Below are 23,371 nucleotides of genomic sequence, written 5' to 3'. Positions count from 1 at the left end.
TCCCTATAGTAGGTTGCACGGGTAGTTGTCCAGTTCATCTGAACAGCAACACCATAGCTGAAGCATGGCTAAGGGAGCCTTTACATATACTGCTTGAGTAAAACTTTGATTATTATGATTTCTTGGATGAATGAAGAAGTCCTGCCCTCTTTAACTTTACTTAGGATGAGATTCTCCACATTTGGTTGTAATTGCACTAGTGTTCAGCACTACAGTGGTATTTGCACACAGCAGAAATGTGTGGGCTGAAGTTAAGGTTACTTAAACCTTAAGATACTGGAAAGAACAGACTTTTCATTTGATGGTGCTCTCCAAAGCCTATTCACAGTCTCCCTGACCTATTAGGCAAGTATACAGCAGGTTTTCCCAGCTGAGGGCTGGAGGTAGAGTTGTATTTAGAGAGGGCAGAAACTTAGAATTATCAGAGGGTCTAGTAGGCTTATGTGGCCTAGTATTTAGTTTAGTAAACGGAACGTCCTACAAACTCATAAAGCTTCCATATTAAAAAAGGAGCTCCTCAAAATGAGCTTAGGGATCACAAATTAGTCTTACTACAGTATTAATGTTTTTATAGTGTCCTCAGCTGAACATGAGCCAGCAGTGTGCCCAGGTGGCCAAGAAGGCCAATGGCATCCTGGCTTGTATCAGAAATAGCGTTGCTAGCAGGAGTACAGAAGCAATCATCCCTCTGTACTCTCAGCCCTGGTGAGGCCACACCTCAAGTACTGTGTTCAGTTTGGGGCCTTTCACTACAAGAAAGACATTGAGGCCCTGTAGCATGTCCAGGGTAGGGCAACGAAACTGGTGAGCGGTCTGGAGCACAAGTCTTATGAATTGCAGCTGAGGGAACTGGGATTGTTTAGTTTGGAGAAGAGGAGGCAACTGCCTGTGAGGAAGTTTGTAAGGAAGTTGTGGCGAGGTGGGGGTCAGACTCTTCTCCCACATAACTATCAGTAGAAGACTCGTGGGCCTCAAGTTGGGCCAGGAGAGATTCAAGCTGGACACTACGAAAAATTTTTCCTCCGAAAGAGTGGTCAGGCACTGTAACAGGGATGGAGTCACCATCCTTGGAGGTGTTCAAGAAATGTTTAGATGTTGTACTAAGGGACATGGTTTAGTGTAGAAATGTTGCTGGTAGGTGAACAGTTGGACTGGAAGATTTTGGAGGTCTTTTCCAACCTGGGTGATTCTATGGTTCTACAATTCCTCAACTACGACAGCGAGCTGCAAAAATGCACAAAATCCCAATCTAACAAAATGCAATCTACCACAGTTTGTGGTTTGACTTTTTTCGTTTGGTTGATGTGATTTTGTTCATTTTGGTTTTGAGCAGGAATGAAAAACAGGCAGCACTGGCCCAATCCACTGTTTGACTGTAGGTCACCCTATCTTGGGCACGTGGTTTTTTTCTACATGGAACCTTGTCTGTAGCTATAGAAATACCACCTTAGCTAACTGGAGGTTGGGGGAGGGCATGGAAATCTTCTGGATATGTGCAGTAATGTTGGGCATATGAATTTCTGAAAGGCGCATGAGAAAGTATTTCTCAGAAAGTCATTCAAAGCAAAAAAATTGGGAAGCTCTATCCTTTATCTTTTTTCTAATCTCCCAAAATAAACAATAGCATCTCTGTAGGGGAGGTACAAAAGCAAAAGGTAATCTTGCTTGCAAAAGTACATGTGAAGTAATTACACCCACAGGTAGATTGCTGAAAAACAAACATCCCACACAATTGAAAAGCTTAATTTCACCATCCCTTGGAAGCTTTCGTAGAAGCAATAAAAAAGCAACTGAAATTCACAGCTCAGTTTCTCCATGACAGAATAAGTGGAATGGGTAAAGACACATCAAATTAAATCACATTAGCAGGAGAACCTTCCCAAATGTCACCAAAGCATTCACGCACTGTCTTCAAAATAAAAAAGCCATTATAGAATTTAAGACAATAGTGATTTTATTGTCTATCAAATCACACCTTGATTTTCTTTTCTTTTACAAATTTCAAAAACATAGCAAGTATTTCTAAAATGTAGTATGTAAAAACCCACTTGCCACAAACTGCTGTAGTCAGTGGAACAAATATATATTTCAGGAGCGTGGCCAAATGTAAAAATAATCCTATGAAATAAACATTGTTCATAAAAATACAGTAAAATGCACTTTCCCCACCTCAATAAATACATTTTAATGCTGTTTCCAGTTGGCATTTTAAGCCACTAGAGAACTCTTAATGAAGTACAAGCCAAAGTATAATTTCTCCTTATGCACTTTTACAATTATTGCAATAGCATCCAGAATTGTAAGCACTTTCCTTGTAGTCTTTTGCTTCTATCTCCATGGGGATCACAGACAGGATAAAAAAATTATTTATAAAAATGTGCTACTCCATATCGATCCCCATTTTGGAAAGAATACTTAGGTTTGTTCTTTTCTTTTTACTAAGAAGTAGTCCACAGAACAAACTGTTTTAAATGAGAATTCTCTAGTACTCAGAAAATTAAAGTCTATTGTCCAGAATCATATTTTTGCTTTTAATCCCTCTTTAATACATTTAAACTTAAAAATTAGTCACATAGTTACATAAAAATATAAGTTTTAGAACATCTTAAACAATAATAACTAAGATAAAGGTTTTGTTAGAAAAAGAAAATCTTGTCCTTTTTACAGATCTTGCAATTCTTTTAATCCAAGTATTTACTTGAATTATAGTTCTGTCATCCATGCACACACAAAAACAAACAACTATATATACATAGATCCCTGATTATTTTAACATGTTTTCCAAATGGCTTATTAAAAATGCAAAAGTCAATTTCAGTAATGTCACATTTTGTTTGTCCAAAGCACAGTCATCTCCTCAGAAGACAAGTATTTTGATGCTTCCGTAGAGGTTCTGTCTATCTATGTGTGAATGAATCAGTATTTTACACATCTTGTAACAATAAGTTACTGTTACTGTGCCCAGTGAATGAATGCCTTAAAAAACAAACAAACAACAACAAGAAAACAAAAAAAATTCTGTTTCATGGCTCTTCTAAGAGGCTGAAAGGAAGACGCTTATTTGTCTTACTACACAGGCTTCTTTATCAATCCCTAGCTGGTTTTGGAAGCATAGGAAGACCTGTCTATTTTGTATACTTAATGGAACAGAATAAAGAAATAATTAAAAAAAAAAAAAAAAAACAACAATTGGAACCCTGGTAACTTTTTAGACTAATTGTATCACCTACAATTCTACAGTTCTTCCATTTCAAAGTGTGTATTAAAGCTGTTTGCCATGGATGTATGTTCAAAGATTCCTGTTAGGCTTGGTTTCAGTAGCTCCACAGAATGGCATGACAGTTGCTGTGAGGTATCATTCTTCAGGGACATTATTTGATCTGCCCCAGGATCTCTTCTGTCATAGTACAGAGCCCATAGTAAAGTAATAGTGAGGATCATAGCCAGAATCTGTGTTACTCCAATAGAGATTCCAAGAAATCTCAGTACTTGCAATTGCTTCGTCCCCCTCAAAAAAGTGTACATTTTTTTACCGCATCCCTATGAAAAAAAAAAAGATAGAAAAAGATTAGTCAATATTATTTGGCTTGCAGTTCCCAAGGCTTAACTCACCCTACCTAGTACTGGCTTATTCTGGCTCCCCAAAATTCAATTTCTCCAAACAATACTTTGAAAACTATTTCGCCTATTTTTTAATGAATTCTTTTAGTTTTCACATACACTGAGAATTTACTGCATATAACAAACTCCTAGAGAGCTGTGCTACTCTTCAACTCAAAACACCACTCGAAGTTGATTAGAGTTCTTATCAACTATCACTGGTTTCTTTTTTTTTTTTTTTTTAAAGAAGTTCAAGGGGTTTCAACAATTTTTAAAAGCAATTACATGCTGTTTATCATCACTAATACTGAGTAGTAATAATACCATATACATGTGCCATCATTCCTTCTAGTTACACTTTGGCAGCCTCCCATATCTGCAGACTATACACTAAAAATTATCTGGCATCATTTCTGATATGAATGTAGAAACTTCCACCATTTTTGTGATAGTTTTATACTAACAACCATTTTTATATTGCCCTGCGCAGGATCAAGCAACTCACAGCTACTGCTGCTTAAAACACAATTTCACCAAGTCTTTGAAAAGTCTGGTTGGTTGGGTTTGGTTTTTTTTTTTGGGGGGGGGGGGATGAAAAAAGGCATATTAACATCAAGTCATTGTGACCAGGAAGAAACAATGAAACCAATATTGTGAAAACTGACAGAGAAATTTGCCAGTTCAAAATTAACTCATACACTGGAGAATATCCACAAGGATCATCAAGTCCAAATCCAAGCTCTACACAAGACCACCCAAAATTCAAACCATATGTCTGAGAGCATTGTCCAAATGCATCTTGAACTCCAGCAGCTTGGGGCTGTGCCCACTGCCCTGGGCAGCCTGTTCCAGTGCACAACCACCCTCTAATGAAGAATTTTTCCTAACCCCCAGCTGCCCCTCCCCTGACAGCTCCATGCTGTTCCCTCAGGCCCTGTCGCTGTCACACAGAGCAGAGCTCAGTGCTGCCCCTACGCTGTGAGGAGCTGCAGCTACTATGAGGCCTCCCCTCAGCTCCTCTGCTCTGGGCTGAGCAAACCAATGGACCTCATACATCTTGCCTTCTAGACACTTCCTCATCTTCGTAGCCCTCTCTTGGTCAATATATCCTTCTCATATTGTGGTGCCCCAAATCTGCACCCAGTGGCTATGCTGGGCCTGGTACGCTCCAGGACGCAGTTGACCCTTTTGGCTGCCAGGGCACACTGTGGTTCATGTTCAACTTCCTGCCAGCCAGATCCCATAGATCCCTCTCCACAGATCTGCTCTTCAGCCTGTTTGCCATTCTGTACATATATCTAGAGCTGTCCTGTCCCAGGTACAGAATCTAGCACTTGTTCTCATTAAATTTCATGCGGTTCGATATTGCCCAGTCTTCTAATTTGTTAAGATCTCTCTGCCCTCAAGGGAGTCAACACCTCCTCCTAATTTAGTGTCTTCTGCAAACTTACAATGTATACATTTGAGTCCTGTATCGAAGTTATTGATGAAAACATTAAAGAGAACTGACACTAAAATGGAGCCCTGGAGAACACCACTAGAGAATGGCTGCCAGCCTGAGGTAACCCCATTTACTGTAACCCTTTAAGTCCAACCCATCAGATGCCAGCTACTTACCTATCATTTAACTGTCTTCATATTACTATCTGTCCATGCTAGATGTAACAAGTACCAACACCTGTCTTGCTGACTTACTCTCACTGAGACTCTGCAGACATTTGTGCTTTAAAGTCACCTTGATGCATTACTGCCTTGCTTTGTTTTGTTAGAGTGGCAACAACTATCCACTCCACACAAACTCCAGCAGGGAGCTCCAAAGATCTTACCATCCTCACAATCCATCAGGAAGATGGTCATACCCACCACCTCTCCCTACTGCTGCTGGCCAGCTTCAAATCCAAAGCAGTTATTTACAGAATAATAATTATTTACACAGAAAATTCTGAAGAATAAAAATGAATTTTAAAGACCACAAATCAATGTTTCCAAGAAATGGAAATTTAGAATAATCACTCTTTCACTGTTCAGCTCTTTTCAAACCACCAGCACACACTCCAGTTTGCTAATGGGGCCAATAATTACTGCACCAGGTTCTGAGAAGTCTCTCAAGCCCCTCGAAGTCAGCAACAACTCACAAAGACAATGGCGAGGACTACTGAACAACAGTGCAAACAAGCTATGCTACTTGCTGATCAGAAAAGGTGGTGTCTTAAAAAGGATAGAAGTCTGAAGAGTGAGCCCTTAGCTATTCTGGCCCATGGTAAACCTTACAGGACTTCAAAGTACAAGAATTAATGGAATACAGCCAGCAAGGGAAAATTCAGAGTAATAATTAGTCATGATAATAGTCATGATAGGATAATACTAAGGAGGCATTAGTCCCAGCAGAAGACCTCCTAGAACCATCGCAACAATTTTGTGCTTATATTCATCTTATAGCTTTTCTATGAAAAGAAAGCAATTGATCTAAGTGACAGAATCTGAAGACAGCATGTGATAATCAATACTTTTCAACCACACTGACATTCCCAAAGCCTGTTGTTTCAAATGCTGCAGCCATTAATTTGATGAAAGGCCTGATTCTTGCCTGAAACACAAAATTCACATTGCAGTCAACAGATTCTCATTGGGGACATATATACTACATAATTGTAGCTAAGACAAAGGATCTTAATGTCTTAGAATCATAGAATCAATCTTTATACTGTTCATCATTTTTGATTGTTTTTTATTTCAATTAACAAAGTTTAGACACAGAACAAGGAGAAAATTTGGATTCCCTGAAATCTGTGAAGAAAAAAACTGTAGTGAAAGCTACATAACTGATGAAGAACAAAATTCATCATGCCGGTGTCTTTTTTTTCTTTTCTTGGATAAAAGAGTGTTGTAATTATGTTACTTTCCAAATTTGTTTTTAATTACAGAGACACTGGCTGCATTTTAATACTTTGATGACTTTAAAGGATTAAGGTACAAGCTGGTCACAGTTTAAAAATGTTCAACCACAGCAATATTCAAATTCAGTTCATTTGTTGCCTAGAGGGAACATCCATTAACAAACAGCAATAACATTAACGCTGGCATCTCCTGCAGAACAGACACATAACTGAGACAAATTATACTTAATCTAGATAGACTGTCTCCCTCCATTTAATGATGTCGCTATAGTTCTGCTCTAATACATGTTCAAAATCAGCTTCAAAACTGAGAAATATCCAGTTACCCATTACCCTCACATGCGTGCATTTTATTTCTGCTTACGCAACACATTCATAGTTGGTAATCTGCAATTAAAGATTACATAAATATACTATGTTAGGCAGAAGCAGAAGTCTGTCACTAAACTTAAAGCTCCTGTTTACACCTCAAAAATACTATAAAACGTTGCAGTGAACATTCAGAGGAATATTAGCTGCAAACTCCTATGGAGCTACAGATTAAAGGCCTGATTCACATTTATTCTAAAGATCATTTGATATTTTCAGTGCTAAAATGGAAACAAAGCATGTTTTTATGGTTTACTGAAACACCATAACACCAACAGAATAACGACCAGATCTTAAATAAGCCTCTTCTCAGAGCAGAAGAGAACAGATAAATCATAAGTAGTACATTATTATGCTAGAAAACATGCAATTTTGACTTTTTTTCTGAAGATATCAACTCCTACCAAGTGTTTTATTTAAGCTACAGTTTCTTATCACAAAACTAGTACACATCCTCTTGCCCTCAGACAAATCGAACCTCTTAGGCTACAATGTTCTCTCATGCACGTCCCTCACAACTACTGTCTAAGGTTCATTTCTTCTACGAATTACACAAAGGTGAAGTTTATCAGAATAAAAGCAGTTTAAGAAGAGTAACATTTTTTAAAAATAACTCTCAAAATCCATCAGCAGAAACACAGTGGTGGTCTAAAAAGAACTAAAAGTAGGCCACCTTTCTCTCCTCAAGAATTTTACTTTAATTTAGACCACAGAGAGCTCAGAGACCCTTGCAGAAAATTATAGCACAAATGCAACAAAACAATTTTATCCATTACAGGAAACAAAACAAACTTCAGTTTCCTGAAATACTAAAAAGGACTCCACAAAATCATCTTTCACTGTTATTTTTCACATATCTTCTCAGATCCTGGTAACTACTTGACTAAGATGAACTTGTTGTCATTTTACTTCTACTGAATCTCTGAATCTCTTTGTGTAGGCATCTTTTTACTGTAGGACTTCACATTGAATCTAGCAGCTTTAATGTTTGGCAGTTTGGAACATGCCGGATGATTTCAGGACCTGAATGATCTGTATAGAATAATCTCTTCCTCTTTCCTCACAGAGCTTGTCTCTACTTTCCAAAACTGACAAATTTATTACATTATATGTTCAAATGTTGAACTATGTCGTCAGCAACTTCTTGGGAAAAATCATGAGTGGTAACTTGTCAGCATCACAGAAGTCCATCTTCAAAGACTGGGGTTGTCCTACTGTTAATCTCTATTCAGATTTCACAGGAAAAAAAATCAGCATGCTGTTCCAGGTATGATTTGAGGACTCATTCTCAGTTTTACACCCAGAAGAGCTGACTTGTGCATTGCCATTCATCCTCCATTCTCAAGTTAAAGAAAGCAAAATATCTCACAACATCTTTTGCACAGGAATTACCTAAGCTATACTGGTGGCACCCAAAGAATTAGTGGAAGAGTGCTGGCCTACTACCAAACTGCATGTTGATGTGCCTGAGTCAGCCTGAACATTTGCGTTCAGTTTCTCTTCTCTCACTACCCAGAAGTTGGGCAGCTTGTCAGATCATAATTGTTTTATGAGAAAGTTAACCCATTAGGTGATATAACTCAGTCAATTGGACGTTCTTGCAGTCTGGTAGACACATAGATCATCTTCCCCCAGGTTTTATCATTACCAATAGCTAGAGTTTATTCACTAAGCTAAAGAACTGAGGTTTCCATTCACTGCATTAAGGACCTTGTGGCAGTGTTTTCTGTTAATACAGACAGACGAACTGTCAGGTTTTTTTTTCCCTTATCTTACTCTAGATTTTTAAGAGAGTTTATTGGGTTTTCCTATACAGAAAAGATTTAAAAAGTACTGAGAAATATCCCATGTATTTTCTGATATAGAACACAGCAGAATTTGTACAAATAAACCATTCTGCTACACTGCATAAGGTAAGTTCGAAAAATAAATGCATCAGAAGAATGCACAAAGCTTTCTGAAAAATCCTCATTTTAAATTTTACCTCCTGATAAAGGTCACTGAGATCCTCATGATGTGCCTGCTTAGAGCATCCTGGGAACTCTCTGACACAACAGGAGTCAGGCGGCCAGTCCATCTCTGTCATTTCCAGCCAGTCTGTGAAGTACACCACCCCACAACATTTAAACTGCAAAGAAAGGATTAGCCAAGATCAGCAATAATGATGCTACTTCTTCATAAAAGTCATCAAACAAGCTAAATAAATTCCTACTAAAATCTTTTGAAATATTTAAATAGGACCAAAATGTGCACAAGAACTTTCTTATGTACTCCTCTTCTGTACTTTGACAGAAAAATGGCGTGAAAGAAATAATGCAGTGACCAATGTGTATCTTAGAGACAGCTAGTGATATTGTTGTCGTTTACAGCCCTACCATTCCCTACAAGGACATTTCACAGAAATTGTCTTACTCTGTAGTTTTGCTATTTATATTAGAGGGAAGAACACATGATAGTTTCATGCCAAAGAATGACTGTAATGAACAGTGACACCTGTGGCAAATGTAAATTGTAAGAAAAGATTATTAAGGTTTCTGTAATAAGGACAGTTCCTCCCAGGCTACAGCTACGGACATACCTGTTGAAAAACAGATGAGAAAAAATACACAGAAGATTTATCTGAAAACAGAGAAAAAAGATTTCAAAAGGGGGGAAAAAAAGGTACAGAAATCACAAATACTGAAAGGAAAAACAGAAGAAGAGGCTATCACACTAAAATAAACACTGCAACAGAATCAAGCATAAAAGTAGGGACGCTGGCTGCAAAGCAGATGAGCCATAATTGGCTATAAAAAACCACCAGGACTAACAACCTGTCATCTTCTCTGAAAAGCACAGGAGATTTAAAGCCAAATGACTGGCCTACCACATTCCCAGCTGCATTCACATAAAAAATGGCTGAAGCAGCTGTATCAGATTGTTTTTTTGGCATCAGATAGGGAGTTGATATGACTGAGAAAAGGCCTTGCTGGAGGAACAAAATGGTGCTGTCTGTCTGAATGTCCTCCTCACCTCCTCTTCATTTGCACTTTGTCACCTGGTAATAGCCCACACAATCAACATTTTCCCACCTCAGACTCCTGTATATTACTTCACTTCTCAGTCACAATCAAACAGGCCAGTGCCCAGACGTGATGCTTGCACACCTCCTCTTCCAAATCTCACTTCTTCCCTTTTCTGACTTTCACCACAGCTTCAATGTGTGTTTTATTGGTTCTTTAGTCAGCCAAAATCCTCCCTGAATTCCAACACAGAACTTTTTAAATGAAAGCTTGAACTCTGTCTCCTCATTGCAACTGTAAAGAGGACCTCACTGAACACCCCCTTCTTATTCTTAAATCTCTTTTTTCCCCTGACAGTTCTTCCTTCCTGACTTGAAATAACTCTTCCTATCTCCCTTAGCATAGGTAAAGCTCAGATATTAGACCAGCAAGGAAGATGATGGTGGTGTGGTTAGGGGAATACAATTTCCATCTTTCTCAGATGGGAAAAAAAAAATACAGAAGAAAAAAAGACAGAGACAATCAGAGCTGACTCTTTAGGAGCTGACTAGAGAAGGGCCTCATGCAGTGTGATCATTGAAGCATAAAACACATATCATGCTCACACATTCAGTATCTGTGTTATGAATAAAAAAAAATAAAACAAAAATTAGACTCCATCAGTTCATTAGGAGTGGTGGAGGAGCCTTTCCAGACCATTTCAAACTTTCTCAAAATCATTCCTCTGCTCACAGATGGAATATAGGGAATTTAACTTAAAATCAGTTCTTCTCCCCCAGAAGAATTAAGGCACAGCTTCTTTGGCAAAGAAGCAGAAGCCTTAATACTAGCACTCACTTAAAAACCTGCTGTTATTACGACACTACAACAACCAGAAGCATAAAAAGCAGCTTTTTATTTAACAAACCTACACATTTAAACCAAGATATAGTACCCCAGGTACGTAAACAACCTACTTACATATGAAGGATTACTCTGTTTCACATAGCACTTGAATGACCAGGGCAGGGGACGGGGGTAGGGATGTTAAAACTCATGTAGTCCTCATTTTTTCTTTCAGGTTTTAATATAAATATAGACTAACCAAGTGCAGCCAGGAAATGTTTAAATAAACAGGAAATCTGTGCTACAATGATAGATTTCAACAATTCACCGAGGCAGCACAATGACAGGCATTTAAAGAGTTCTCTTCCTGCATGTGAGTTGCATTTGGAGTTAATGGCTTTTACCTCAGGAAATTTCATGTTTCTGCAACATAATACTTTGTTCTTTAAAACTAGTTCTGAATTTTAGTAGGCTATCAGGCAAACCAGTGAATAAACAAGGCAGCCTTTTTGGTGTGGTTTGTTTTAACCCACCACGACAAACAAAATAAAAATTCTGATCCCTTTCTCTAACCTCAGCCAAAGAGACAGTGTTGGCAGCTTTTAACAAACTTCCTTCGCCACTCAATTGCAGGTAACCACATATCTTGGACATGGCCGCTCTATGAGAGGAAGCTAAAAGAGTATATAGGAAGACTGTTCAGTATTACAATAGCATTCTCTATGATTTACCTGAAGAATTTCGATTCTATATACACCATATTCTTAATGTTTGCAATAATCCTAAAAGGTGTTGGTGTCCCAATATTACTGTCAAAAGAGGAGACGTGCTAGCAATTTAATTGAATTTAGCAACGTTCTTATTTTTTGCACGTGCAAACAGATTGTTAATATCTTTTAAGTATTATTTTTAATTAGGCCTCATGATTATGTACATTAACTAGATCTAGGCATTCTGACTCATTTGACTGGTACTGCTAGATACTTTGATGATATTAAGAATTAAATGTGTGACTGAACAGAAATAAGCTATTTGGGTTGTCATGACCGTCCACTATTCCACTATCAATCAGTACTCATTTTTTTAATTTTTTTTTTCTTTTTGTGTGTGTGTGGCAGGTCTTTAAAATGTATTGGTCTTAAACACAAGAAAACCTATAACCACTTACCTGCATTAGGTAAAGCTACAGCATGTCCTGTGAATAATACATATAATTTCTAAGAAAACGGGAAATCAAGTTGTAAAAGATACATAATAGTGTCTTTAGGGCCTACAAAAGTTCAGAAGCTGGATATCAAGTGACGTAAAAGACACTGTAACTACACGTTTTTATCCAACTTGCATTCACCTACTCACACACACACAAAAACCCCTTTTCCTTTAGCAGATAAATAACAATTACTAAGTGTGTATTCTGTTCACAAATTAACCGTCCTCTTACCTCCCTCTGAAAGAAATTCCAAGCGTGTGTCAACCACTGGTACCTAGGTAGGCCATAGTTGGTCATCCTGGCTTTCAGAGTGATCATATCAGACCACTGTACTGGAACCTGAAGCAAATAAAGAACAGAGATTGGCACAGCAGAAAACTGATGAATGGGTCAATTGCGCTTCTGGCTCCAAACACAGAACTTTCATCTATTCTGTGGTCCCTCAAGTGCAATGACCAAAATAACTTTGTATTTAAATAAAACAGGTAAATAAATGCTTCAATTTATGCAACACTGAATCTTTACAAGCCTTTATTATAACAGCAGGAAACAGCTATTTGTTTCTTTTGCTGGTAGTATAGTATATGGTAGAAAAGAAGCTGTTGTGTTTCAGAGAGATTCAGAGATTGTGCATAAAGTCTGATTATATTATTTCCAGATGTTATCTGGCATAAAATTTGAACCAAGCTCCAACCCAGTCATCAGGGATGGAATTCATCTGCCCCAATTTAGTTACCTCTGTTATCATCTTAGTCAGTAGGAAGAAACAGGCAGCTGTCCAGCACAATTTATCTCATCTGAAGATAAATGTTTTACTCTAGGCAGAAGTATCCCTTGAAATCTCAAATCCAATTCACTTCTAAGGTGACAAACTCAGATTTAAATGTCTATCTTCTAAATATATGCAATTAATTGAGATGAATTCTACCCTGAGAGCATTGCCAGTGGCTTTCAGGCTTTGACTGAAGTCCACCACACAGTGAGGGCCTGTGAAACTTTTCTTCTCACATGCCCTTGTAAATCTTTGCCTCTAAAAGAAGAATTCTTAAAATGCTTTTTAAAATCTGACTATTTAGAAGTGAGGAGCTGGTGCTCTCTTCTCAGACAGTGATCCCCAACAAGCAATTTGTCAGAAACAAAGCAAATAAGTGCTCTGGCACTGGATATGCAGTGCAGTTAAGAGGCAAGGTAAGAAACTGGCTTCTGTTCAAGCACCATAAATTTCAGGGTACAAGACTAAAATACAGAGCTGAAGACTTCACAGTGCTCTTCCAGGCATGCATACCACTCATTCTGAGTAGTGCCTTGTTCCCATTAGCCATAGTAGTCATGGTGAAAGCAATCACAATTGCAATGTGGGCTTTCATTTGGACGGCTGAGGAGCCGAGCTATTCTAGTGGCTATAACTGAGCTTTGACATTCAATTTGGAGCAAACAGTAACAGCACTCTGTGAATAGCAATAATCCAAACTGAGGAGAAAAAAAATCAGAATACTTCCCAAGAAGCCCAGACCTTGCTATGCCAGGTGCTCTACAAAAATGCAGGAATGCTCACTGGCTGATAGACCCCATATTCCAAATAAGAGCACTGGAGAACTTTTAAATTATGCTACAATTTTGAATATGAATATACTAAAAAGGAGAGGAGTGAGCAAATGACTGTGTGGTGCTTAGCCACATGCCAGGTCAAATCACAACAATAACCCAGAAATTTAACACAACTTTCAATTTGCAGAATTTTTATTTCTTATGCTATAAAGCTTTGAACTCACAATTGTCCACATAAAAACAATATACATTAGCAATATAGTACTAAAAATAATTATGAAAAGAGTATCACAGAATATTTCCATTGCAAACATTTATACTGGTCACTATAATAAATAATTTGCTTTTGTACTCAATGCAGTTCTTTTTACACCGCAATGGAAATCAGTACTCTGCTTTCTTTGGATAGTATTTGATATCACTGCAATTAAGTTAATATTTGCTAGGCTATTTTATTATCTTATTTGAGTTGAATACAGTCCAAGATTACGCATGTAACACAAGGCATTCAACTTCTTTATGAAAACACTGAGAAACAGGGAAAAAAAATCCAAAAGTGAGAGAAGAAAATTAAAAACAAAGCAATCTAAAACCCACTGTAGGAAGGCAATGTGAATTGTGGAACTAAGGAGAGACTGGAATCTATGTGTTTGACTGCTACCACATGTCAAGGTGTCAAACTAGGTCCTTCAGTGTACCTATTAAATAGTTTCGCAGCAGCTCATGTGTGCAGAACCTCATAAAAATTCAGAATCTTGAGATTCATTTGTTTGACTGTACACCATTTGTTTGATTTGTCCACCACTACCTTCATGCAGTGTATAGATAAAGAAAAATTAGAGATACTGGTTTCCATTTAGCAAAAGCACTACAAAGCTCAGTTTGCTGTTCAGATCTGCTTGTTCATTATTATTTTCTAATGAGTATCAAGGTTTGACCAATACCCAAGTAAGCTGAGAACCCATACTGGCTTTTCAATTTTGTGGGTGGAAAAATCAGTCACAAGGCATGCCTCATGCAGAGAGCTATCATAAGTTGGAAGGAAAATTGTTTATATAAGAGCTCTTAGAGCAGACTTGACCACGTGCCAAAGAAAGACCATTCTGGATTAGCAGATGTGGCTATGCCTCACTGACATTTTTGACAACATCACACACCCACCTACACTAATGCTAATTGATTCTCTGAAATCCACAAGAGGTTATTGTGACTTCACGCTGTGCTGAAACCAACATGACAGTGAGTCACTCCCCTGGGATACAAGGGACTCTTCTTATCTCTGTGTAGTGTAGAAGTGTAGAAGAAAGTATGCTCCAGGAAAGTAACATGAACAGGTATGAAAAAAATGGCTGAGAAACCGCTGTGGTCTTCCAAATCAGCAAATTTCCTCTGCATGTGAGCAGCAGGAAACCTGAGTCTGGCCCATCTTGTTACACAAGAACTGGTGGGAAGGAGAAAGAAAGATAATCAGATGGAGAGAAAACAGAGCAAAATGTTTCAGAGGGTAAAGAGAAAAGGCATAAAAGGAAGGAAAAAGAGAAAAGGAAAAGTAATTTCTGAACTTTCTGTTCTTAAGTTTCTGTTATATTTGCATGTTCAATGTCCATACTCTCTTTGGAGATAGAGGAAGACCTGGAGGAACATGGAATAACTGGGTCCACTGTGCCCCACTACCAAAGGTGAAAACACTGAGCTCAGTACTGCTTTCTGGGGGGAGAAGGGCTGAGGGAAAGGTTTTTCTGAAAGAAAGTAGTATCACCTTATATATAAGCAGTGCCTTAACATATGTAGTAAGACTAACTGGGCTTTTATTAAAATGTTCTGGGTTGAGGTTTCAATTGCATAGCAGATAACTGAAAGCTTGGAGGCCACATTAAAACCCATAACTTTAGGTTTTCTGAATGGTAAAGGCACATATTGGTGCACTTAAGGTTATGTTATTTCAGGCATCTTCTACTGGCAAGCTTTCTTTAAAAAGATGCTAGTTATAACGATCATCTTTAACAGCTGTACTCATAAGCAGAAGCATGCCTTCCATCTAGATTCCCAGTTTTAAAATACATCATTATCAGCTAACATTTAGAGTAAAGGGACAGCCTTAATCATTATTTCATTAGAGCATCCTGTTAGGATCTGTATAGCAAGGGAATGAATTCATATTCAAATTGCTGCCGCATAGCTTCAAACTTCAAATCCACCAGAAACTCCTTACTAGTGTGTAAGTACCAAGAATGCTCCCTCCCAGCTTACTGCAATGTAATGCTACACGCTGCTAAGACTAGTCTGTTGGGTGTATTTTGGGCAGCCCAGAGAAAAATACTCATTACTCTACTCATACAGATGTACCAAATGAATACAAGACAAAAAGATATAAAAACAGCCAGCATAATAACATTTCATTTCAGTTTTTGCTCAACACCTACTCATTTTCTTGCATGATGGTTTCAAGTCTTCAGTGTGAAAACTAAAGACAGGTACAGCTATAAAAACTAGACATAGATTAAAACCTCTTCATGAGTTTACAGAAGTGTGTTTTACAGCTAAGACATGTTTAGCTTAAAGCGCATTTATAGCTTGTGGAGGTAGTGCAAAAATTTCAGAAGGTAGCAAGTCCTTTCTTGAACACATTGTTTACAATATACTACACTGCGCTACAGCTCTTTAAAACATGAAGAATTTTTTGGAACAAAAGACCTACAAATTCTCACATCCCCTTCTCAAAACACTTATCTTTAAAACTGAAGTTCATATCTAATCCTTAATTTTCACTGGCTTCAATGACAACTCATCTAAGCAAGGATTAACTAAAAAATACAGCTCTTGAAATAATCATGGGCTGCAGGATTTGGTTCTCAAATACATAATGAGTGTCAAGAAACCCAGGAAGGACCTTCCAGATAGATGTGCCTTCCCAGAAGGATTCACTGTTTAAGAAAAAAAAAAAAAAAAAAAAAAAAAGACAATCACATGAAATTAGAAAATTAGATGGTCAGTGTAATGAAGAAAGATAAATACTACAGTAATTAGAAAACAGCTAGCTAATGGAAATCTCTTGTTTTCTTCCACTGAAAAAATGCAGCCTCCTTTTCTGACTCACCGTTATTTCCTGCTCATAGGTCCAAACACCACAGGCCAGTTCAACACAGAATATTACAAGCAAGCTTCCAAAGTACTGCAGAAAACAGAATGACCTCAGTTACTTTAGAAATTCAAATTAATTTTGAAAAAAGACCTGAAAATATTAAAAAAAAAAAAAGAACAACAACAACAACAAAAAACCCAACTCAAAACATCACTGATATTTCATGATTGCAGAGATGAAATCTGAAAAATATTTTTTGTAATCAAAATACATATTAAAGATTCATGACACAAACTTTCTAAAGATTTAAGTAGTGTATCTTTTCTTACTAACTTAAACACGAAGCATTTGCAATATTACCACGGGAAAACAAACTCATTTCCTTGATGGTTAAAAGCACACTGGCTGGCTATCATGACACACTATGCTGAAACAGTCATAAAGAGAATAATCTTATTTCCTTACGTATATGTAAAATCTTTTTTTTTTCAGTTTTACTTATTTAAGCAACATTCCTAGGCTAGTAGCCAAAAAGGAGGAAAATAAAATTAAAAACCGAAGATTGACATGATAGGAAGAAAAGGTTCTTGAAAGCTACATTCCTACAAAGCAACTTAACAAATTAACTTCAGATCAGGCATAAATGTGCAAATAGTTATTAACATGGACTGACACTTGTCCATTCCAAGATCTAACCCTTGAACTATTTAAAAATAGAAAACATTTCTATAAATGAAGAAGCTGTACAGGTCTTGTTAAAGACAGTTAAGAAAAGTGGAATAAGACTGACTTCTCATATAGTATTAAGAAAGCCCTTCTGAACTGATGGGTAAAGTAGGATGGAAACAAAGACCTCTCCTAAGAGTAACTTTTCTCTTTCATTCAAAGGTCGCATTCACTATCATTTCCAAGCTTTCTTCTGTGTCAGTGGACTGAGCTCACACTTATTCTCAGTACACAGGTCTTGATTAGTCTTGATTTTATTTAAAATTTAAATTTAAAAAAAAAGCACCTATGATTTTAAATTTATCTGATGAGACTGAATGTTTATATTGTTTCTAATTTACACTTTTACTAGGTCTCTCTCTATATATTTATTATTTTGCCCAGAGCAGAGACAGAAGTGTAGAGACTTCAAACAGAGGGCTCTAGAAGTTTCAGTGCCCCATGTTAGCTTCCTCATCATCATTTTTGAGAGGTACGGAATTAGTATATGTACATCACGAAGCACCATCAAAACACAAAGCAGAAGAGAATGTAATTTCTTTAGTAGGGTACATGTAATTTCATCATGGAATATATTTAGGAAGGCATAAAAAACCCACAAGTATTTACTGAGCTTAAATATTGTGAGGTTTTTTTTTTTTTCCCCTATTAAAAGGTCAACGTGCTGTATTACTTAAAGTGGAGAACATAAATCCACAAGTGCTAGGATCTAACGGTCATCAACATAGGATCTTTTTCTTTCACCCAGTTTGGAGCTATGTAATTCTGGAATAGTGTCTTGACTTTATTCTACTTGCCAGTGAAATCTAACTACTTGAATTATGTTGTTAGAAACAAATAAATCATGCATGCATAAATATCCATGTGAATTTTCAAAACAATCTTATATTCAAATCCTCCACCTGCAAAGGAGATGGCGCTGAAAGAAGAAATCCTGTTTTACCAGGCTCTGCCACGTTACTCTGCATTTTCATAGCTATTGTAACTGAATAACACAATCATGCATATTTACAGATCAACACTATAAGCACAAGCAGAGCTCCAGTATATGCCTTCATCAACTACTATGTTCATCCTCTAAAGGTTCAGAAGAGAAAAAAGTTTGAGCCACATCATGTAACAATGCTTTCTTAAAAAATTATATATATATTTGAGCTTCTAGTCAATCATAGAATCGCTCAGGTTGGAAAAGACCTTAAAGATCATCAAGTCCAACCATGACCTAACCATACTACCCTAACTCTAACAACCCTCTGCTAAATCATGTCCCTGGGCAACACATCCAAATGGTTTTTAAACACATCCAGGGATGGTGACTCAACCATCTCCCTGGGGAGCCTATTCCAGTGTTTAACAACCCTTTCTGTGAAGAAGTTTTTCCTGATATCCAACCTAAACTTACCCTGGCACAACTTGAGACCATTTACCCTCGTCCTGTCACCAGTGAGAAGAGACCAACCCCGCTCTCGCTGTAAGCGCCTTTCAGATACTGGAAGAGAGCAATAAGGTCTCCCCTCAGCCTCCTTTTCCCCAGACTAAACAGCCCCAGTTCCTTCAGTCTCTCCTCGTAGGGCACATTCTCCAAGCCCTTCATCAGCCTTGTTGCCCTTCTTTGGACCTGCTCCAGCACCTCAATATCCTTTCTGTACTGAGGTGCCCAAATCTGAACACAGTACTCAAGGTGAGGCCTCACCAATGCTGCGAACAGGGGCAGGATTACATCCCTAGTCCTACTCACCACACCATTCCTGATACAAGCCAGGATGCCGTTGGCCTTCTTGGCCACCAGGGCACACTGCCGGCTCACGTTCAGCCAACCGTCCATCAGTACACCAAGGTCCCTTTCCACTCCTCCCCAAGCCTGTAGGGTTGCCTGGCGTTGTTGTGACCAAAATGCAGGACTCAACACTTGGCCCTATTGAAACTCATACAGTTTACCTTGGCCCATCAATCCAGTCTATTCAGGTCCCTCTGTAGTGCCTTTCTCCCCTCTGGCAGATCAACACTCCCTCCCAGCTTGGTGTCATCTGCAAACTTACTGAGGGTGCACTCAATCTAACCACTGCCGCTCTAGTGATTGCAATTCATGCAAATATGTTATCCTTTGTTTTTAAATGGAAAAGCACTTTACAAAGTATTCTCTTTGAAAAAAGGAAACAATGCCACCTGCTTTAGCTCTTAGTTCATATGAAAAAGTGCTTAAGGACATTATGGGTAATATTACATTTTTGAGAGGGAAAGCAACTAAATGCTTAGGTGAAAAGTGAATTTGAGATCTAATTTGTCAAAGAAAATTTCAGTGGTTTTATACTCTGAATTATGGGTCCAGGACTGCCAACAATCCCCCAGTGTTATGTAAAATTCACTGACCATAATGAAAATGATAGACCAGGGGTGTATGTGTGGAATACACTGGAAAATTTGTGATTTTCAGTTCCTTGTAACATTTCATTCATTCACAAACCTTAGTATGTGATATTTCCTCATTTTTGTCAACATATAGTTAAAAGAATTTCTGGTAGCAGTTGGAGATAGAAGAGCCAAAACACATGATTTTCTCCAGTTATTGAATATAATCTGGGATAGGACACTGTCTGTCCCAGTTCACTCATAAAGCATCTCTGGGTCTGCCAGGAATTGAGCGCTCGTGACTCCAGCAACATTTGGACACATCACAGCACTGTAGAATGAAGCCTTCTGTTTTGAGAAAGCCCATCTTGTGTCCATAAAGAAAAAGACAACAAGACACAAATAATTTACACATATGAAAATATACTCTAGGAAATGAGCAACTGCAAGCATACCAAGTTCTCCTACATGAGCTTCAGTTTCACACTGCTGTTGAAGGGGAATATTGTAACTCTCTAAATTTCGTGGTTTGCAGAGCAATTCTTACAGAAATTGTGGAATAAAAAAAAAAAAAAAAGCTTCTGGAGCCATTATAGAAAGATATTACTTCAAATTTCCATCTTCCAAATACATAAATTATTGGCATCGATTCTTATTCCTCATCCCCAGTTGGATTCCCACAGGAGTCTGACTGTTAAATGCCTCTTCCTCCATTTACAGACTCCTGCTTTTTTGCCAGATGCACAGACTTGGTTTCAAACTAAGGTTTAATATTTCTTCCTTGCTTCTATGGACTAAGCAGCTACACTTCGTAAAGACGACTAACCCACTGAAGAATTCCATTGTGCTCTACACTGAAAACTGCATCCCACATCCCTGATACTTCTACACCCCACCTCCTTCATAGCACTCCTGACCACTGCCAAGGGTATTTTTTTTTACCTTTTTTTTTTTTTCCCCTCATCTAGAAGATGGCAAGAAAGGAAGGCAAGGGCCTTCAGAAAACACAGTACTCTGAAAGAATTCATAAAAACTTTGCTCCTCCTCACACTCGAGTTCCAATTTACAATGTCCTTCTCCAAAGTGTTTCCAAGAACATGGAATTTTTCAGAGATTACTGAAGTATTATCACATGGCTTTCTGTTCTGTCACAGCTGGGTTTGGTAATTTTTTTTGCCAATCACCTACATAGTGCCTCAGCAACATTCAACTACTATGACCTGTAAAACTGGTTGTCTATTATCCCAAGTACAGAGAGAATCAAGGACCTGAAAAAGTCCCCTTTCACACCATCTAGATCCAGCTTGTACCCATTCATGATAGCGATCATGTTGTTTGCAGTCTGGAAGTGTAATGGGGAAGCAGAAGTTTAGGCAACTCATGAAAACAGAGACAGGGTTGGGTGACCATCTAAACCTCATCAGAACTAGAAAGGCATAAAAGTGGCTTAATTCACCTTTTTCCTTCTTCAGACCTTTTGGCTTGCACATTACAAGATGCCCCTTTTACTGGAACCAGGACCCTATTTCACCTTTTCTTAAAGCCTCCTGGCTAGCTACTGCTTTTCCAAAAAACCTGAGGAGACTTCACAGAGTACTAAATTCTTCCCTGGAGAGTAAATATATCCCATCACACAACATAACTTAAAGTATTGGCTTCTTCTAAAGTCCTTTTCCAGAAAGTGAGAAAGAAAGAGAGCATTCTGTATATGAAAGAAAATGAAAACTGCAGACATTAATGACTGGAGTCAGAAATTGCAATAAGTTAAAGAAAAATGAGAGCACAGGGGGTATTCCAGTTGCTGGCAAATCTGGTCTATGATACTATAAAGTTCTTCAATTTTTGAGGAAATGTAGCTTTATTTGAAGAATCAGTATACTCATTAATGAATCATCACTCCTGTGCTTTTTTATTTCATTTAATAAACATCTATTTTAAAGATTTACCCCTCTCCTCCCAAGTGCTTTTCTTTTTTCCCAGAAGACACAACACTTTTTTTTTCCAGACTCAAGAAAAACCACATCCCTCATGTCAGAGCAAATAAAAAGTAACTGATCAGCAAGTCCAGCCACAGACTTGCTTACTAGGGTTCACACCATCCTTTTGAGCAGTGTGGTCCAAATGGAAGATCTGACAGAGAAAGACGGGCTGAGGGAGATTTCAAGTGTAAGCAGCTGCAGAGTAAAACCGTATGGGAATCTCCGAAAGACCAGAGATAAGGTATGTGAAAAAGATGCCAAAAGATTTTAAAAGGTTTATGCACAGCATTTCCGAATGGCTAACAAACAGCCTGAGAGGATCAGCAGTACTCTTTTGAGACACAAGACATCCAAACATCTGTCTGCACCCTAAGAAACATCAGATGACCACCACAGAGCTTGATTACCAATGAGAATCATACAATTTCCATGAAAAAAAATGACTAAATCCTTCCTCCCTTCCTTACTAAGTTACAAACTATAGTTCCCTATAACTGGTAGATGGAGAAAAATGGATTTGATGGATGGACCACTTGCTGGATAAGGAATTGGCTGGATGGTTGCACTCAGAGAGCTGCAGTCAACAGCTCTATGTCCAAGTGGAGACCAGTGACAAGTGGCTTTCCTCAGGAATCTGTGCTGGGACTGGTGCTATTTAACATCTCTGTGACACAGGCAATGAGACTGAGTGCACCCTCAGCAAATTTGCAGATGACACCAAGCTGAGTGGTGCAATTGACATACTAGAGGGAAGGGATGCTATCCAGAGGGACCTGGACAGGCTGGAGAGGTGGACCCATGCCAACTTCATGAAGTTCAATACGGCAAGTGCAAGGTCCTGCATCTGGGTCTGGGCACTCTCAAACACACACACACACACACACACACACACAGGTTGGGCAGAGAATGGCTTGAGAGCAGCCCTGAGGAGAAGGATTTGAGAGTGTTGAATCTTTCATCAGTCAGCATGAGCTGGCAGTGTGCACTCACAGACCAGAAGGCCAACTGTATCCTGGATTGCATCAAGAGCAGCATGACCAGCAGGTCAACAGAGGTGATTCTGCCCCTCTGCTCTTGTGAGACCCAACCTGGAATACTGTGTCCAGTTCTGGAGCCCCCAGCACAAGAACAACGTGGAGATATTGGAGTAGGTCCAGAGGAGGGCCACAAAAATGATTAAAGGGCTGGAGCACCTCCCCTACAAGGACAGGCTGAGAGAGGTGGGGCTCTTCAGCCTGGAGAAGAGAAGGCTCCGAGGAGACCTTATGGCGGCCTTCCAGTACTTGAAGAGGCCTACAGGAAAGCTGGGGAGGGACTTTTTGTAAGGGCATGTAGTGACAGGATGAGGGGAAATGGTTTTAAACTGGAAGAGGGTAGATTTAGACTAGATATTAGGAAGAAATTCTTTACTGTGAGGGTGATGAGACACTGGAACAGGTTGCCCAGTGGGGTTGGTTGTGAATGCCCCATCCCTGAAAGCATTCAAGGCCAGGCTGGATGGAGCCCTGAGCAACCTAGTCTAGAGGGAGGTGTCCCTGCTCACAGGAGGGGGGTTGGAACTAGATGATCTTAAAAGTCCCTTCAAACCGAAACCATTCTATGATTCTGTGATACCTTTGTCATAGTCTAAGAACTAATGCATCCATTTTAATGATCAATCATAGAATTGCTTAGATTGGAAGGGACCTTAAAGATGGTGGAGTTCCAACCCTCCTGCTGTGAGCAGGGTTGCCAACCACTAGGATCAGGCTGCCCAGAGGCCCACATATACTTTTTAAAGAGGG

The 23,371-nt window shown here is 38.6% G+C and overlaps 1 protein-coding gene across 4 annotated transcripts in view; it reads right to left on the bottom strand.

Moving 5' to 3' along the window:
• Nucleotides 1–1,931: 1,931 nt before the first annotated feature.
• TSPAN12 (tetraspanin 12) overlaps nt 1,932–23,371 on the bottom strand; it is a 45,247-nt gene continuing 23,807 nt past the window's right edge. For all 4 annotated transcript variants that reach the window (NM_001397016.1, NM_001007849.2, XM_046936697.1 and 1 more), the window contains 4 exons: nt 16,549–16,623; nt 12,135–12,242; nt 8,851–8,994; nt 1,932–3,540 (listed from right to left, as the gene is read on the bottom strand). In NM_001397016.1, the coding sequence (NP_001383945.1) occupies nt 3,235–3,540; nt 8,851–8,994; nt 12,135–12,242; nt 16,549–16,623 (633 nt within the window). In that variant the 3' untranslated portion in view covers nt 1,932–3,234. The remainder of the gene's footprint in view (nt 3,541–8,850; nt 8,995–12,134; nt 12,243–16,548; nt 16,624–23,371) is intronic.

The sequence above is a fragment of the Gallus gallus genome, chromosome 1, assembly GCF_016699485.2.
Source record: "Gallus gallus isolate bGalGal1 chromosome 1, bGalGal1.mat.broiler.GRCg7b, whole genome shotgun sequence".
Taxonomy (NCBI): Eukaryota; Metazoa; Chordata; class Aves; order Galliformes; family Phasianidae; genus Gallus; species Gallus gallus.
Note: the sequence above shows the minus strand (reverse complement) of the source record. Positions and strands in the feature narration are given on the sequence as shown.